This window comes from Protopterus annectens, chromosome 4.part0, assembly GCF_019279795.1.
Source record: "Protopterus annectens isolate FY-2018-M chromosome 4.part0, PAN1.0, whole genome shotgun sequence".
NCBI lineage: Eukaryota > Metazoa > Chordata > Ceratodontiformes > Protopteridae > Protopterus > Protopterus annectens.
The window spans coordinates 1726111773-1726132346 of NC_056733.1; the positions used below are offsets into that span (position 1 = coordinate 1726111773).

Consider the following 20574-nt stretch of genomic DNA (forward strand, 5'->3'; position numbering starts at 1 on the left):
TCTTCGTGAATCTTATGAAATATTCCACACATGCACTGTCCTACTTCTTCTGGTAAAACTAGCAATACCTCATAATGTCACATCTCTCCCCCACTTTCAAGACTCAAGCTATTTTTTTTTTAAGTGGCCCTGGGAAAACGTTGCTTTTTGAGAAATGGGCCTGTCTGGGAACACATTGACCTATACCCTGTCTTGAAAATCCATCTGCATTGACACTGCTGTAATCTGGAATGGCTAATACAGAGAGTCCTCCCAAAGCCCCCTTAAGGTTTTGGAATGCCTGCTTGCAGGCTGGGATCCACACTTCCTTATCTGGCCTATTTTTCCTTATCAGATCTATGAGGGGAGCAGTTATTGTACGATAATAGGGAACACACTTTCTATAATACCTCTCTGTCCCCAAGAATACCCTCATTCATTTTTTCATAACAAGGGCAGCCCACGGCCTAAATAGCTTCCACCTTAGTAGGTTCTGCCCTAATTTTACCACTCCCAACTCTATGTTCCAGGTAAGAGACCACTACAATACCCACCTAACACTTAATCGGCTTAATGGTCAACCCTGCCTTTTGCAGTTTGCCCAAGACCTGCCTGACATGCTGAGACTTCATTATGTTAACATGGTGCAATTTCTGCTGCTGCCTCCTGCATAGCAGGTTTACCATGTAATTAATATCATTCACCTTCCTTACCACTTCAAAGGGTTGATCCCAAGTTGCCTGCAGCTTATTGTGTCTGACAGGAATGAGCACCATAACCTGTTGTCCCACAGTATAATCTCGGGCTCGAGCCTTCCTGTCATACCAAGCCTTTTTCTGCTGTTGGACTGCTGCCAGGTTCTCCTGGGCCAAACTCATGAGGTCCCTAAGCCTTGTCTTGAGGTTTAGGACATATGCCCCAACAGATTCCTTGTGGGATTTACACTCACCCTCTTACTCATCATGAAAAAATCTAAAGCCCCCCTCACCCTATGCCCATACAGTTACTCAAAGGGTAAAAATCCTGTGGATTCCTGGGGTACCTCTCTATATGCAAACCGTAGATGAGGCAAATATTTGTCCCACACTCTCCTAAACTGGTTTGAAAATGCCAGTAGCATGGTCTTTAGTGTAGATTTTAACTTCTCCACAAGACCATTAATCTGGATATGGTAGGGTGTAGTCTTTTGATGCTTCACCCCAAAACACATCCACAGACAAACCAGCAGGTCTTTATAAAATTAGCATCTCTGTCAGTCAGTATTTCTCTTGGGAAACAGACCCTGATGAAAATCTCCAACAAATTTTTCTACCTTCTCTGCCTCGATGGAGGATAGCGCCACCACCTCAGGGTATCTGGTAGCATAATCTACTACCACCAGGATATACTTCTTCCCTGTGGAACTTGGTACTCAGAAGCCCCACAATATCCATAGCTACCCTTTAAAATGGCTCCTCAATCACAGTCAAAGGCATCAATGGAACTTTGGCCTTGTCTTCTGCCTTGCTTACCTTTTGACACTGCTCACAGGTCCTGCAGTACCCTGCTACATCCATTGCAATCTCAGGCCAATAAAAATTCTGCATAGTATAACTCTTGGTACACTTTATATCCATATGGCCTGCAAAAGTAATGTTATGGGGTATGGCTAGAAGTGGCTATATCACATCATTGAATACTCATAACATTAAAGATATGAGGTTATGGTATATCTCATAACATGTCCCATGTCTTCATTGTGGTGCGATCTTGGTGATGGTATATTTTATTAGCAGGTGGTGTGGGGGTGCAGCCCCCAATGTGTAGCTGCAAAAACAGAAGAAAAGGGAAAACGTTTTGTTTTTAGAAATTAGTTTATTTCCTGTTTTCCTGAACTGCATAACTTTACATACGCAGTGTTAGCCAACTATGGCAGTGTAATACAATTCACTGTTCTGGTAGTTCACTGAATAGGACGTTTGATGTAAAGGGGTCGATGATTAGTTATTCAATGTTATGAGAGTTTGAAGATGTGATATAGACCCGCTAGAATAGGCTCTTGGCACTACCAAGTGATGCATTACCTCACCCTCTAGCCCTCCCTGAGGAGTCCACTCTCTGTACTGTAAACCTTTGTTCCAATTTACAGACTCCCCTTTTCCTTGAGAATCAGGTGCCCCTTCATCTACATCCCTCAAGCCTCTTAAAGTAGGATCCAAAAGCTTAGCCTGTCTAAACTGTATCTTTGTAATTCCTCCTAGCTCCCCTTCCACAGGAAGTCTTGTATCTTCTGACAGTGATGCCTCACTGACATCCTGGGTACTACCACTCACAACTGTCCTTGCAGTCAGTCACCACGTTCATGGGAACATCAGTACCTACTATCGCTCTTCTTGTACATCTGAATAAGACAAAGAGGCTTGGGTGTTGTTAAAGTAGTTTATTACATACAAACACATCAGAATGGATGATAGGAACATTAAATTTAAATAAACTAACTAAATGACTGCTACACGCATGCATGCTATCAATCTGGCTGCTCACTCAAAATGGGACACTTGCTTGCATGTGCTCAGTACTTATACACACGTGCCCACTGACTGGAATGCTTTTTAAAGGTACATCACACTCTGATCTACACCCTCCATCTTTACTGAGCTGTATCATATTGACAATTCCATTTGAATAAGCATATAATTATACAGACGATAATAAACAAAACAACAGTCAAGTCCAGGTTGCCATGTATCCAGAACCAGGTCTGGAAATGCAACTCAATCTAGTAATGTAATAGTTAGGACTGGGTTTAGCAACAGGGACAGTCACTGGGGAATGCTCTGCTTCAGGACTTTTAGGGATATTCTCAGGAACAGGGATTGCTAATGGAATGTCCTCTGGAACAGGAACATTGGGCAAGTCAGTCTGAGAATTAGAGTCTCCATTACAGGCAAGGTGCTGTAACACTGGCTTGGACACTTGTAATAAATGCTTCTGATTCCACCTAAATTCCATTCCTTCTGAGTACATGATGTACAGTATCAGATCTTGACACAACTTTTCACTAATCCAATGTGATCAAAACCTTTTGTTGTCTGCATCCTCTCTATCTCCTCTTCTTTTAATGGATTGAGTGGTTTGTTAGCCTTATCATTGTAGGACTTCTAGGACAAATGCTTTTTCAACAGTTGGGCGTTCACCGCTTTGTTGTTTTTAGTACATGGAACCAATAAATTGCTACTGATTGGTAATGTAATTCTGGTTTGCCTCAACATAAGTCTCTGAGCAGGTGAACCAAGATGATCACCTCGAGGAATGTTTCTGAAATTAAGCAAGCTTTGAAAAACATCAGTATTGCCATATCTGGATTTCACTAACAGCTGTTTTGCACTTTGAACTGCATGTTTAGCCAAGCTGTTTGACTGCAGATATTCAGGACTACTTGTAATATGAACAGAGTCCCACTTTTCAGCAAATTTTCTGAACTGCTAACTTGTAAGCTGTGCACCATTGTCAGAAATGACTCTGTGTGGACTACCATTGACAGAAAAATGTCTCCTCAACTTAGTAATGACAGTATTAGACATTAGGTTAGGAAGTAGGTCAATATCAAGACAATCTGATTAGGAGTCTACTAACACCAAGTAATGTTAACCATTCCACTCAAAGATATCTCTGGCTACTGTCAACCAAGGTAGTTCAGGAATCTGGCTTAACTAAAGTGGTTCTTTTTTGTTGATGTGTACTATTACATAGAGAACAAGATGAAAGCACTTTCTTAATATCTTTGGACATAGAAGGCCAAAATACTAGTCCTCTCACTCTTCTTTTGGTAGAATCAAGTCTTGGGTGGCCACGATGCAAGATCTTAATGTATTCTTGTTGCAAGGATTTTGGGACAATCACTTTTGGAACTTTCATAAGGATGCCATTGTCTGACAAAATCTCATCTCTGTATGGAAAATACTGCACACATCGACTGCTAAACAAGATTACTTTGAAGGTCATTCTCAAATGATAAAGAGGTTGAGCTTCTGGAGAATTGGGTGTGAAGCTGTGTGAGATCTAAGCTCATCAAAACATGTGGAAAAATATTTGTTGCTTCCATTACTTCAAAATCAGGTTGTTCATTGTCATGCTGTTCTGTGGTTTCCTGGGCAATTGGGATAAAATATCAACAAGGTAAAGAAGTTTGCCTTTTGTGTAAGCAAGACTGAAATAGTACTTTTGCAATTTGAGCATCATGCACTGTAATCTCGCAGGAGCTGTGTGCATTGGCTTTCTCAAAATAGTGACTAGAAGTTGGTGGTCAGTTTCTATCTGGATAGGTTGGCCATAAATATAATTACTGAACTTTAAACATGCAAACACAATTGCCAAGATTTCTTTCTCAATCTGGACATACTGCATCTCTGTTTGGGTAAGAGTTGTCAATGCATAGGCTATTGGTATACACTCTTAAAGAATGACTGCACCAAGATCAAACTTAGAATCATCACAGGAAAGCATAACTGGTTTGTGAACATCATAGTTGCACAGAGTTGGTGGACTGGCAATTTTCTGTTTTAGGACATCAAATATTCTTTGCTGTTCTTCTGACTAGGACCAGGTTACATCTCTGCATGTCAGTTCTCTGAGCGGTGCAAAAAGTTGGCTCAAATGTGGAATGAAATTGCCTAAATAGATGACCATATGAAGAAAATGTTGTAAGGCTTGGGCATTGGCTGGAGCTGACATCTCGAGAATTGCTGTTTGCTTGGAAGGATCGGATCGTTATCCTGAACTGGTAAAGAAATGACTAACATAAGTGACTTCTCATAGCCTGAATTTACACTTCTGAGGATTCAGCTTAAGATTTTCTTCATGAGCTCTTTCCAGAACTTTCTTGATGTTTCTATCATGTTCGACTTCACCACTGCCTCCTACTAGAATATCATCTACTACAATAGCACATGGATGATCAGAAAATATTTGTTCCATTACAAGTTGAAAGACTTCACTGGCAGAATTTATCCCAAATGGCATTCTCAAAAATCTGTACCTCCAAAATGGTTTACCAATTGTGGCTAGCAATGAAGATTTTTGGTCAAACAAAATTTGCCAAAATGAACTCTGCATCTAAGACAGAAAAAAACAGTGGCATTTGGCACAAGAGGAGCAACTTCCTTGACTGTGTGAATAGAATTATGAGGTCTTTTAGTGCTTTGTTCAAGTCTCTTGGATCAATACATATTCTATCATGTGAGCTTTTCTTATGAGCTACTACCATGGAAGATGCCCATTCAGTTGGTTCTTCTACCTGACAAATTACTCCTAGCTGCACCATTTAGTCTACTTTGGCTTTGACTTTGTTCTGCATAGCTACTGAAACTTTTTGTGCTGGTCTGGTAACTGGGCTGATCTCGGAGTATTACTTCATGGAGTACACGACTTGGAATTTGTCTAGTTTATCTTCAAAAATATCAGCATACTCAGAAAAAAAATAGTTTGGGTGAAATATGAGCTGCTCTCATTCAAGCTTACATGGTGGGCTTCTTAGTTAAAAACAGTCCCATTTTTAAACTGTCTCTGAGGCATAATAATGGCTGCACATGTCTGTTGACTACGTAAAACTGCAAGTCATAGCTGTTCCCAGCAGAGTAGTAAGAAAGCACTACTGAGCCTTCAGTTTGAATGTCTTCACCACCATAAGCAACAAGCTTCACACACTTTGTCAGATCACTCTAGAAAACGTTTCTGCTGACATAACATTGCACTTTGAACCAGTATCTACTTTGAGCTCTAAGGGAATCCTATTAATCCAAACAGTACAAAGGATTTCATTCTTCTCCCACAAATCTACTGCATTGACGGTTTTACCAAGCACAGACACTCCACCAACATAAAAAGTAGGGTTGCAGCTTTCTACTTGATCAAGTTGCCTCTTTGAATGTTCTCTTTTAATAAAAGAATGTCCCTTGTTTGATTTACAAAATCTTTTGAAATGATTCCACTTATTGCATGAATGACACTGCTGAACAAAAGCTAAGCACTTTTCTCATTTGGATTCACAATTACCACCACAATTACAAGAGTTGACTATGAAGCTTGCTACAGGTTTCGCTGAGTCACCCTTGTGCTTTGTTGTGTGTACCCTGGGTCTTGCTGAAGTTGCTCTGGGTTTTGCTGAATCTTGCCAATGCTCTTAGGCCTGTATCTTTTAATCTCATGTTGCATGCTATCTACATTAGCTCTGGAAGGTACTTCCAGCAAGCTTTTCTCATTTGTAAGCATACTTGTGTGCTTTTCTGTAAGCTTGTATATCTGACAAATCTCAATGGTCTTGTTTAATGTTAAATCACTGGCTTGAAGCAAAATCTTTCTCACTCTGTCACTGTTAATACCACACACAAGCCTGTCTTTTATCAGCTCATCTCTCAAATCACTAAATCTGCACATTTTAGCCATATTTCTCAAGTCAGTTATATATGCTGCAAATGTTTCACCAGACTTTTGATCTGTAGTGTAATATAAGTAACTTTCCATTGTAACATTTCTTTGGGGGGGTTACACATTTCTCTAAATTTAAGTTGTAACCATTCAGGATCTTCCTGCATTTCTGCCTTTACCACAATATGGTGCCCCACCCCCCCAGCAAACACAGCAGGTGCATATACAAATGAACGCTCTCTTTCAATGGTTTTTGAAACAGCTAAATTAAGCAGAATAAATGCCGTTGTATTGTATGTCTTTGTCAGAAAAAGCAGCCTGCATGAAAATTCTGCAGTCTTGTTCGCTCTCCAACTGCCTGCAGTATTGTTATCAAACAAAAGTGGTGCAGGTCTGTGAAATCCTACTACCATGCCCACAAATTATAATAAAACACAATGCACATGCACACCAGGTACTTGTAATAATATTCAAATGCAAAATAATCTCTTTGAAAGACTGCCCTTTGCAAAATATTCTTTGAAATGACTGTACTTGGTGAAATAACTACACTGTAATACTTCACACACTTGTCAACACTTTGCACATTTCGGATATTTGGAATAGCTTTAGTTAATGTGAGAAAATAGTACATAGTGAAACAATATGGTTGTTTTCCCTTTTTTATACATTTTATGCAATTCAGATATTATTTCAAATGTTTTCATAATTACTTCAAATATTTATATCAATATGTTGCAGTTTTGGACATTTTGTTTAATTAGAAATTTGTCATGTGTGATATGAGTTGTTTGTTTTATATTCTTTGTGAGAAAAAATCATTTAAGCAAGTTTCAGTACCTGGAATTTGTTTCTGACCTGTTTGCAAGTCGTTTGAGCTTCAGAGGATGCACTTCTGTAAATTTCTCCACTTCTAACTGTTTGCCTCATGGTTCTGAGTCTCCATCCAATTCTGACACCATGTCACTCATCTTGTACATCTGAATAAGATGAAGAGGTTTGGGTGTTCATTTAAGTTGGTTGTCACATACAAAAAAATCAGATTGGATGGCAGGAACATTAAACTTAAATGAACTGACTGACTACTACACACTTGCATGCTTTCACTCTGACTGCTCACTCAAAATGGCACTCTTGCATGCATGTGCTCAGTACTTATATGCATGTGCCCACTGAATGGAATGCTTCTTAAAGGCACGTCACACACTCTGATCTACACCTACCAGCAGTTGTGGTCCACTTTCAGGCTCACTGCTATAAGGTAGCTCCCTCCCTGAAATAGCCACATCACCAGTCCCAGCTTCAAGCATAGGTCTGTCTGGGTCCCCCCGCCTACCAGACCTGCCTGCCTGTCTTCAAGCCTGACTGCATGTAACTGCATGCACACAAGATAGTACATTAGTAAAAAATCATTCCATATACAGACATCTGCAGGGATATCCTCAAAGACACCTACCTACTTGTTCCCCTTTCCACCCTCCCAGTCAAAGTGAACCTTAGCCGAAGTTATTTGGAATGAGATCCCTCCTAAAGCTCTAACTGGTGTGGACTGCCTAAGCAAGTACTGCTCTTCTTTAACCATTGCGAGCTTCACAATGGTTATGTTAGACGCTGTTTCTCTCTTAGCAGTGGTTTGTCTTCCATCCACTAAGATAGGATACAAATTCTAATAATAGATTGGTACCCCTCTTGTCTCCAGACAACTTACTACTGACATGCTGTTATTCCCACTTGCTGGCTCCCTCACCTTTTGTTCCCACTTTGCTTCAGTGGTCATTTTTATGCTACATGGCCCCTCTGGTTACATTTAAAACATCTAGCCCCTAGCCCTGGCCATGTACCTGAACTAATGGCTTCCCCTCTTACTGGTAGACTCTTTTGGGGTGATTTAGGCTGCATACCATGGGTTCCCTTATATCCATGCTCAGCACTGTGTGTCCCTTTCCTGTGCAGTGATGCCCTGCTTGCTAAGTAGAGATCCCCTTTTCTCCCCTGTTCATCTTCAGAGTTACATTCTCAGTCTGTAATCAGATTTATATGTCCTCAGGCAAAGTGCTAAGGACTTATTCCCTCACCAAAAGGTCTGGCAGCATTTCAGAAATGGTGTCTTGACACTGACGCACACACCTATGAAAGTAACTGCTTAACTCAGCAATATAATCACATTTTTCTGTAAGCTTCAGGTGTTAACTTATAACAGTTCAATAAACATAGTTTTACTTTTTCATAATTTAAATAGTCAGTATCAAACAATTTAGAAACAGCAGTTACAGCTTTACCATGGAGTAAGGGGGTCAGGAACCATATCCAGAGCTCTTGGTCAACATTATACTGTTTATATACTCTTTCAAATATATGAATAAAACTATCAAAGTCATTCCCATCTGCAAATTGTGAGGAAATATAAAGATCCTTACTGCTTCCTGGGTCCAGTTATTCCCCTCCCAATTAGCTCCATGACCCTGACATAGGGTCAGAATTTCTTTGTCATGCTGATGCCACTTCTCCATTTCTTCAGCCGCCAAATGCTGCAGTCTCTTTTTGACCTCCTAACATTTGGCCTCTAGCCAATGCTGCTTCTCCTTTTTTTCAATCTCGAGTTCAAGTCTCTTTAACTACAGACAAATTTTTAAGTCCTGTGAGGAAAATGTGAACTGTCCTGTTACTGAAGGCTGCACATCTCTATCACCAGACTGCCTATCTCTCTGGTTACTGGACCAAGCTGCAGCTATGATTAAGGCTGAAAACATATCCTCTTTAGTCAGGTTGGTATGCACCAGTCCTTTCACTTTGCACATCTTGGCCAACTGGTTCTCTGTCAGTTTGCTATAATCTTCTGCTGACATCTTTGCCTGCTTTCCCTGACTAAACTTAAAAGACTTTCGGCTTTTCCCGGTTAGGGGTCGCCAAAGCAGAACTCCGGTCCACTCATGATTGGCAGTGGATTTTACTGTGCCGAGTTGCCAGCCCAATGCCCAACCTTCAATGAAGGCACCTCTCCCTGCCTAAACTAACTAACAAAAATAAATAAATCCATTCAGAAAATGAAACTCTGAATGTTTACGTTGTGGCTGTTGAAAATACACACACCTTCAGTGACAACTGCTTAACATGTGACAGCCCATCTTTACACTGAGTCAGTAATCAAGGAGCTCCAATCCTCACTGCTGACACCAGTGAGAGGCAGTCACTAAAACAGGAATAGATTTACACAGTATTTCAAATGCACCTCACTGTATCAAGCACAATGTCCCACAAGAGCACACAGGGAATGCACTCCACTGGGTCTGGGCTCTCTCTCTCTCTCCAGATCTCAAACAATACCCTCCTTGGAGCAGTGTGTTCCAGTTCCAAGGATCTGACACATACACTTGAATAACTGAGTTTTCACACTCACACACACACATCTGGGAAAGGCTGGCACAGATTCTCCAGCTGTGTCCTCTTTCTTCAGACTATAAGATAGATTGCTGCCACCAGTCAGATATTCTAAGGTTCCTGCAAAGGGTAACCAATTATACTGTGTCAGATTAATACTGATATAAATGATAGAGTGTGACCAAAGCAGTACGGCTTATCGGAGTGGCCACAGTGTTACTAAAATTAGCACAAGTATCTCAAGATGTTAAAAGTATTCTCTAAAAGATTAGTCACAATTAAAAGGTATAAAATAGGAGAATACTTAATATTTAGTTACAATAAACAAGAGTTTTCAGTCACAGGAAATATAAAAATAATACAGTTGGATAGAATCTCACAGAAAAAAGAAAATAATGCTAAACTAACCTCACTGTATTATTCTTAACTGAATTAAGGAGAAACTGTTCTTGGTGAATTCACTTAGTATCACAAGACAAGATGTACTGCTGAGATGCTCACTTCTACAAGGCTAGATAAGATACTACACACTGACTGAACTGTACAAACAACAACTGAACTGTGATAACTGACATAGATCTTTTATATCAGATTCCAAAGAAAAACAAAAACAAACAACAAACTGCTGCTACCAGAGTTCCGTCCTACAGCTGGTTATAGAATCACATCTATTCACTTGACCGTTGCATAATACACATTCAGCACTCTGTTAAGATTCTGTTGCAACATTTTCAACATAAGCAACTTTTACAAATACATTTTTAATACAAGCATCTGTACACATCAATGTGACAGTGAAATGACACAAGACTATTTACAAAACTTTAGCCAGCCATGCTGGCATATGCCACACATGCACTGTCCCACTTCTCCTGGTATAGCCTGGAAATACCTCACAATGTCACAGTCAAGTTCACATTTACAAAAATTATACATCACATATATTGGTCTGTTCATTATAACCAAGCCAACATTATGCAAATTGTTCAATTACTGCCTTTTCTTAAACCTCATTCCTCTTCCAGAACATTTTTCTGCATGTATTGTTCCCTCACTCAAAAACGTATGCTCCCAGGTGCCTGTTTATTCCCTGTTACAACTGCAACATCTGTCCTCTACCTGAGGAAATGTTCTTTGGAGTCTGCTTGGGTGTACCCATGCAAACTCTTCCAGGCAAAACTTCTAAATCATCTGCACTTTGTTACATATTTTATATGCCCTACTAAGTATCTCTTTTTAGCATCAGCTTCTGTTATAGATTCAGTGAATGGTATAGATTAAATGAATGCAACTAAAAACTCAACCAGTGCAGGTCGTTTATTTAGGATTTCCCTATTTCTTATGTATGAGAAGCTTGTTCTAGAGAAGAATAATCTTTGAGACCATGCCTGCCCCACCAATATGTCTTGTTGATGTCAAAGATGAAGGTTAGGTTCTTTATTACTGATGCCATTTGCTTTGCAGATATGCAGCAAATCCATCAGTGTGAGATCAGTGGATACCTTGTAGAGTAGGCATAGATCATCACACAGCAGTCTACACTAGTCCGTGTACAGGAATAGGGTGTGAGGCAGAATGCATAAGACTTGATGCTTACTCCTTATCATTTTTGTGAGGAACCTCTGCGGTCTCTCAAGCTGTTTCAAGTGCCTAGTGTAGTACATGCAAAAGGTGCGTTGTATTAAGTAACTGATCAGATGAGAGCTGAGTAAAGTGGAACAAGGACCTATCTGGACTGAATTCCATGTCCTTACTTATAAGTTGTGCAAAGTAGAATGATTTTATCTCCTCTGTAGACACATGGTGGTTAAAGGTCAGGTTACTGCTAATGTGTTCCCAGATCCCTGACCTCTGATTATGCTTTTAGGGGTGCAGCACTTGCTAGTCAAAGCAGCCTTCCTTTAGCTCAGAGCATGAGTTTACAGTTTAAAATGAGCCATGAACTCAAGTATTTATAATGTGTTCTAGTGTTCAAATTCATTCTACTGGAAAAAGAGACTGGTGACCATAATTTGGTTACTCTTTAAGACTTTCAACTAAAGCGTTCAACTGTCAGTTTGTTATGCCCTACTTCATGAAGCATTGCACTACAAATGCACACATTTTTCCAAATGGGCAATTTCATAGGTAGTGTTTTAAGTTAATGTCTTATGAGTGGAGGGCACATTCAGTTGTATTCCATTTTAACCATGGTTATTTCAAATGAATACTGATATGTTGTAAAGTTATTTATGTTCACCATTTTATTTTCTTGCCAAAATGCAGTGACTTTAGAGTTCATAGATTCATAGATTTATACTAGGCTAATGAACACCAGCGTCTGTACAAGGCCAGCCGAGCAACCCAGTCTAGTTTTGTTCCCAATTTCCTTGGATGTCTATATGGTGGGAGATGTTAGGAAAGAGGTAGCTAAGGGTTATGTGGAGATTTGTTAGATTGGGATTAATTTATTTGCTGTCAACCTCTGGCCATCAGAGACATGGGGGACAGAATTTGTGATTTTCCATCCAATGACCAAGGTGTCTTTTAAAGAGGGTCAGGGATGAACTCTGCCTCATGTAGAATGAGAGTTTATTCTATAGCCGAGTGAACATTTGAGACACATATCAGTCATTTCAGCATGTTTTGTTTATGTCACAGCCTTTCTGGTGGTGTTTGTCTTGTGGATGTGCAAGAGATCCTTCAGGGCTGAACCTGAGGATACCTTATATTAGTTATAAGTTGAGAGTGATGGAGAATCTGATCCTCAAAAAAAAATCATAATAATAATAACATAAAATAAAAAATGTGATGTTCTTTGACATTAAGTGAAGAATGCTGCAATGTGAATATTTCTGCTTCAGCAAAACTGACATAAACTATAGACTGGCAAATCTAAATTGTATATTTGGTCTTCATGTGGAGTGTGAAAGATATAGAATAAAGGCCTGGTGGTCCAGATTCCAACACACCTGGTCTCAGTGGAAGTGGTCACTTACACTGAGAGCAAGTCTTTTGGAATCAGGCCCAAAATATGTAGTAGATGTATTCCTATAGCACACTTCAAAAATTTCAAAATTGTCTTTCTCTTTCTTTTTTTGGGTACAGTCTACTTTTTGACGTAATCTGCAATATTGTGCTTCATGTCAGATGTGAAAAAAATGACCCATCTTTTGTTATTGAATCTTGAAAACAAGATGATATCCTGATGCTTAGAGCAACATGATAAAATCATCAGTTTATGAGCTTACATTTAATTTGAGAACTTGACATTTTAATTTTGAGGATGCACAATGTTTAACAAGGATAATAATGCAGAAATTCCATATCAGCTCTCATTGAAGGGAGGGGTAGAGAAAATGTCATCTTTGTTAGCCTTTGTCAAAGGGTATTTAATGGAAAATGAAATTGCTATTGTAAATCCTTTTCTGTACTGAAAGGAGGAATGTCCAGTATTTCCTCATAAGAAATACATTTAGACGAAAATGATTAAATTCACTTAACCTGAATTTCAGATAATGCAAATTTCTAACTTTTTTCAGGTTTCTGTACTTTGACACAAACATTATGGTACTGCCATCTGTACTCAGTGCCTTATGAATGCAGCCACTGTTATTTTTTATATTAAGTAGAATCTATTTCCTGGAACATCCAAGGAGGCTTTACATTCCTTAGGCTAAGTGGTCTTTTTATATAATCTCTAAACATTTTCACCAGTTTAATTCACATTTCAATTAGAATTAAAAACAAATGTGGTGGCATTCTGTAGCATTATTGGTGGTGCAGTGATGCAGCATATAGCATTGTCACCTCACAGTAAGATGTTCCCTGGTTAGATTCTGAACTGTGGTGCATTCTGTGCTGAGTCTACATGTCCTCCCTGTGTTCATTTGGATTTCCTATAGGTGCATGACTTTCCTCCCATATTCCAAAAACATGCATCAGTTGAATAGAACACTTTACACTGGCTATAGCTGTGAGTGTGCATGCAAATGCATGGTATGGAAGAATAAACAAGGCAGGGCTATCCACCTGATGGTTTGAACCTTGACTCCAGGTGATTCTCCCTGTTGAAATGGCACCCTGATCCCATGTGCAGCAATTGGAAAAAGGTGTTATGAATATATGGATGGATGGATGGATGGATGGAGGAAGGGATGGATTTACTAGAATTGTCTTCAGCTTTTTTCAGATCCACACACAACCCCCCTCATATTATCATATAAGACTTTCATGTGAGCTATCGGCCATGGTAGAGAAAAAATAGTTTATCCTTAAGTAATTCACATCACATGAGGATGGACAATAGCACAGTCACTCAGTAATAAGACTTCTGTCTCTCAGCTCCAGGGTCCAGGGTTCATTCCTGATGATTGCTTTCAGTCTCTGTGGAATTTACATATTCTAAGTCTATGAGAGTTTTCCCCTGGGTATTCTATTTTTTAATTTCTCAATTGTTTATGTTTACCTGTATGCTTGTGACCAAGAAATTATAAAAATTAAGAGTTATTGCAAAGTTACACCTAAGAAATTATCTTTTACAGAGCTTGCTATTGCTAATTCTCTGCCCTTATTCTCACCTTATATTCATAGCAAAATAGTATACTAGTTTATGCATTATATCTCTTCTCAGTTGCATTGTGAGGAGCAGTGCATACCTTTCTGGCAGTCCCTTCCAGTATATTGGGGTGTACATTTGCATTCATATCCTTTTGAATTGCTTTGACAGGTTCCACCATTCTGACATGGGTTAGATGCACAGAAGTCTGTAAAAAAATAAATAAAAAAATAAAAACAGAATATAGTTAGGCCATTAGGTCTACAGTATTAAGGTACAGTATTACCAGATGCCAGTGGCAAGTTTAAGGAGCACAAATCTCTACTGTTATGATCCCTTACCCTCCAGAAAACAGCACTCTTTTCTGACAATTTGTATGACATTCAAAACTAGTAATCTGTACAATAGACTGCTTCCTATATTTTTGGAATAAAATCAAATCAATGGAAGCATTACTTAATTAAGTGACTGCAGCTGTTTCATCTCCATCAGCGAGGCACTACCTGTAATGTTAAGGATCTAATTTAAGATTAGCTGGGCTCCTCTCCCCACAGTATAACCACAGACACATAATTAGTTGCTTTCCCATGAAAATGACAGCCTCAATTTAAAGAAAAATAACCTAAGTGATTGCAGTGTTAACAACGTATTTTGAGATTGGCTGGGCTCCCCTCTCCACAGTACAACTGCGGACACATATTTAACTGTTTCCTGCAAAACAGACAGTCTCAGACACTGTCTGCAAGATAAACAAAAATAACCTAAGTAACTGCAGGTGCTTATTGCCTTCTTTTTTAAATTGTATGGCGGAAGAAACTGCCAAATATTTAAATAATCACTAATTTTGTAATATCACACTCCATCGGCATGGACTCCTTTAAGGGCAACAACTGAATAGTTACACCCCACCCCATATAAATCCCCCAATACAATCCCTGTTTTAAACCAACTGAATAATCGGTTATCCTGTGCTAAATGTTGAGCAATCACTGCAGTTTAAATTTTTTAGAATACTTAATAAAGGATTTTCGACTGTAAACAGACTGCCTGCCTTGCTTGGATTACTTTTGAATACTTAGTAATTCTGTACAATTATATATATTTTATTTATTTATTTTTTTGACTTAAGGTGAGTTTAAGTTCACTACTTCTATTACTTTTGTCTGATCTGATTAATATACACTGATTAACTAGAAATATGTGGACTGAAAATCTTCCACACAGAGAAGTTTTTCACACTGTTTTGTTTTTGGACCCACTACACTTGTTTAGCGGGTTGTTTTGAGACTTCGGGATACCACGGAGATTACTTGTTTATTTTATTTTTTTGTACTTTGCATTCATTCAATCCTTACTCGTCTATGCATATATCACTAAATGTGCATTGTTTTATTAGTTGAAATGGTAAGAGTAGTTAGAGAGAATGTAGGATGAATTAGAATCAAATGCTGAATTAACTTGAGTTGCACGAGATCATTCTATAACCTAGGGCTTATGTTACAGTCATATAGTACCCTTACTAGTGGTGTCTCTAGAGTTGTTGCTAATGTACTACATTCTGTTTGGACATTCAGGCTTTTTATTTATTTCCTTTTAATATATAATGGTATACTTGAACTGTTATGCTTATATTTACTCTGTTGCTAATACTGTTTTGCTTGCTGCTAGTGGACTTTATACAATACAGTCTCTCACTTCTTTTTAGTGTTGAAGGGATCTATTTTGAGAATGGCTGGACTCTCTTCCCCACATTATAACCATGGACAAATATTTAACTGCTTTCACATAAAATGGACAGCCTCAGACACTCTCTGCAAGTTAAACAAATAACCTAAGCAATTGCAAATGGTTATTGCTTTCTGGTTTTTTTTTTCAAATTTTATGGTAGACAAAACTGCCAAATAGTAAATAACCAGTAGTTTAGCAATATTGCACTGAACCAGTGTGCACTCCACCAGGGGCAATAGCTGCTTAGTTGCACCCAACCCAGTACAAATTCCCCTTCAATATAATTCCTGCTTTAAAACAACTGAATAATCTGTTATCCTGTGCTAAATGTTGAGAAATCACTGCAGTTGAAACTTTTTAGAATATACCTCATGATTATACTTTTGGCCAAGTTAACTTTACAATTAACTATAAAATAAAGGTTCTGGTTCAACTAACATACTTCTGCTCCATTGATGCTGATTGGTTTTCTTTACTGCTCACATGAAGACCAGGCTCCAAAATTACAATAGTAATTGGTCTCCCATACCTTCCTGGTCGAATATCCCCACCCCCTTCCATCCCATGTCCTATTCTCGTCTAACCAAAGTTTTAAAAGCTGTGTTTGCCAAGTTTTTGAACCCAACTGCAGCTGTTTCATCTCCCTCGGTGTGGTACTACCCGTAAGTAAGTGTACTTTTACAATTGTATGTAAGCCATCTACTTTATACTTATTAATCCGTACGACTGCTGTGAGGTTAGATAAATGGACTACTTTGACTAGAATACATTACATGGTCATAAATTCACAATAAAATTATGTTTTTACTGCTGCATGCTAAAATAATCTATTCTTAAATACAGTACAACTAGTTAACAAACACATAGCAGCAAACATTGTGTATGTATTTTTAAGTTCTGCATTCATTCTGAGCAGCAAACATCTTGTATGTATACTTTGACTAGAATACATTACATGGTCATAAATTCACAATAAAATGATGTTTTTACTGCTGTATACTAAAATAATCTGTGCTTAAATACAGTACAACATAGTTAATGAACACATAGCAGCAAACATTGTGCATGTATTTTTTAAGATCTGCATTCATTCTGAGCAGCAAACATCTTGTATGTATTTTAAGGTCTGCATTCATTCAATCCTTACTCATCTATGCATATATCGCTAAATCTGTATTGTGTTATTAGTTGAAATGTTAGAGTAGTTACAGTGCAAATTAACTTGAGCTGCATGAGATCAGTCTATAACCTAGGGCTTACATTACAGTCATATAGCACCCTAACTAACGGTATCTCTTGGGTTGTTGCTACTGTACTGCATTCTGTTTGGGCATTTAGGGTTTTTTTGTTTGTTTTTTATTTATTTCCTTTTAATATATGAGGGTATAGTTGAACTACTCTGCTTTTATTTACTCTGTTGCTGATGGTGTTTTGATTACTGCTAATAGAGTTTACACGATAATCTTTCTCATTTCATTTTAGTGTTAAGGATCTATTTTGATATTGCTAGGCTCCCCTCCCCCAGAGTACAATTGCAGACACATATTTAACTGCTTTCCTGTGAAACGGACAGCCTTGGACACTGCCCGCAAGATAAAGAAAAATAACTTAAGTGATTGCAGATCCTTATTGCTTTGTTTTTCAAACTGTACGGCAGAAGAAACTGACAGATATATTAATAACCAGTAATTTAGTGATATCGCACTGAATCTGCGTGCATGCTACCAGGGGCAATAGCTGCTTAGTTACACCCCACCGCATACAAGTCCCCCCAGTATAATCCATGCTTTATACCAACTGAATAATCTGTTTCACTGTGCTAAACAGTGAGAAATCACTGCAGTTTAAACTTTTTAGAATATACCTCATGATTATACTTTTGGCCTAGTTAACTTTACAATTACCTATAAAATAAAGGTTGTGGTTCAACTAATACATCTGCTTCATTGTTGCTGATTGGTTTTCTTTCTTGTTCACATCAAGACCAGGCTCCAACCTGCTCCATTCACCTTCGTTCTGCTCTAGCTCACTTGGCTTCTCTACCCTAACCCCATTTCCTACATAAACGCACTATGCCTAAAGTTATTCCTATCTAGCCACTCCCATCAACCTCATTAGCCAATCTTCCATACTAATCCAACTAATGCAAAATTCCACTGAATTTAACAACCCCTCCTCCTCTAAAAATACAAGTAAACACACTCACTCAACACAGATAGCATCTATTAAATTCCATACCCTCTTGAAAATACTAAATAATTTAAATTAATTACAGGATACATCCAATAGTTGCTTCCACTTCAACAATATGCTCCTACTATACATTGCTGGTTTAACAATTATTTCATGAACTGCCCATTTTACCTCTTATCATGTCAAACTAAATCAACCTATTTGCTATCATACTACCTCTTTCTTCTATATTCAAACAATTAACTCTAAAAGCTTTTTCATATCCTCATCTATTTGTAACACCACATCCACTCAGCACATCCCCTTCATATTACTACCTCACCACCACTCCCCCAAAATCTCCCAGACGTATAATAGGTGCATGGCCAAAATCATAAAAACGTTAATGTACATAGCAACAAAACTTTCTCTCAGTGGAGATGTACATCCCAACCCTGGACCAAAAACTATACCAAACTACTCATCCATCCATTATGCCAGCCTCCCCCACAGCATACTAAATCATCCTAGGAAGGCAACAGGTCTATTGCTACTAAACATAAACATTAGAAGTATTATTAACAAAATTTATGATCTGTATGCCTATCTTTCCCTATACTCACCTGATATTGTTCTGCTAATGGAAACATGGCTAAAACCTAACCAATAGCAAGAATTACATTTTGGCTCCTGGATATAATATCTTACAAGTGGACAGAAAAGGCAATTTTATTTAAAAATCACCTGGAAGTTAAAACGTTTGATCAAAAAGTCCCCAATTTCGACAATGCAGAAGTAATTTTTACCAAACTAATATTTAACTCCAAAAACTAGTAAACATAATTGGTACTTACATTCCACCTGGACACAATATCTCTACACTTGAAAACTTACTGCATTGGACCTTCAGTGCACTCCAACATGAAACAATTATCACAGGTGATTTTGACATTGATTGGCTCACCTGCAACTCTCATAACCCCACTAATAATATCAATCTCCATGGATATGTACAAATTATCCAATCTCCTATAAGAGTTGACAAGTCATCCAACAGGCACTTCATCCTTGATTGGATACTAATAAATACACCAGTCCTCTTCTTTCAATCTGGCTGTCTCCCAGATGGCCTCAGCAACCATCTACCAATCTTCTACTAAGGCATCACATGTATCCTACTAAAATCACTACTTACTACCTAATAAGAAACAAAAGAAAAATGTAGCCCCACCAGTTGCACATCTGCCCTTAAAAGCTGTAATTGGACACCACTCAAGTGACTACACCTAGACGGTGTTAAATAGTTTAACTCTATCTTCTTGGACATTTTGAGCTCACATGCTCCTCCCATAACTATCAAAATTAAATCTAACTATGCTCCTTGGCTAAGCAGAAAAACCAGGTCACTGCTGAAAACTAGGTACAGTGACTAGTGGCATATAATCATGCCCCAATCTTCAAAACAAACATACCTCAAACTCAGAAATAAAGCAAAGAGAGTAGTTAAACAGGACAACATTAACTGCTACCACAGCATCCAAATTAAGCATCAAGACAAAGTTCTGGGCAGCTAGCAATAATATCCTCCTTCCATGCAAATCTAGTGCAACCTCCCCAACTACTACAAACACCACAGAAACCATAGCTACTCAATTCAATAAATATTTGACTGAGACCATTCTAGCCATCTCCAACCTTCAGAACTCCTCCCCACCACAGATCCTCCAAAGTCACATAATAACAATAACACCTTTACCTTTCAAGCAGTTTCTGCAGAGATAATAAAAACATTGCTTCAAAATCTAAAGCCCACAACATTGGCTGCAGATAAACTACCAGCAGATTTTCATAGAATTGCTGCCAATGCTATAGCCTATCCTGTAGACATCCTTATGAACAGATCTATGTCTGAAAATCTATGCCCAGAGATTTGGAAAATGTTTCATATTGTTCCACTACACAAAGGGGGTAATTCTACAGAATGGATCAGTTACCTGCCATTCTATCCCCACTGTCTAAAATTCTAGAGAGATGCATACATACTCAAAGTATGGACTACTTATATACTCAGAAACTTCTATCAAATACTCAACACAGCTTTTATCCCTTTCACAGCACTAACACTGCTCTAATGCCTTTCACCAATACAGTAAACCATAATAGAAGCAATGGGAAATTTATATCTGCTATCTTTCTCAACCTTTCTACAGCCTTTGACATGGTCACATATAGTTTGTTTGTCTTTTCGGCTTTTCCCGGTTAGGGGTCGCCACAGTGGAACTCCAGTTCGCTAATGATTGGCAGTCGATTTTTATGGTGCCAAGTTGCCAGCCCAATGCCCAACCTTCAGCGAAGGCATGCCCATTCACGCATGT

At 38.5% G+C, this 20574-nt stretch overlaps 1 protein-coding gene across 2 annotated transcripts in view; it reads right to left on the minus strand.

Annotated features, from left to right (window-relative positions):
* F12 (coagulation factor XII) overlaps positions 1–20574 on the minus strand; it is a 921608-nt gene that overhangs the window by 540476 nt on the left and 360558 nt on the right. For both annotated transcript variants that reach the window (XM_044069447.1, XM_044069448.1), the window contains one exon: positions 14400–14507. In XM_044069447.1, the coding sequence (XP_043925382.1) occupies positions 14400–14507 (108 nt within the window). The remainder of the gene's footprint in view (positions 1–14399; positions 14508–20574) is intronic.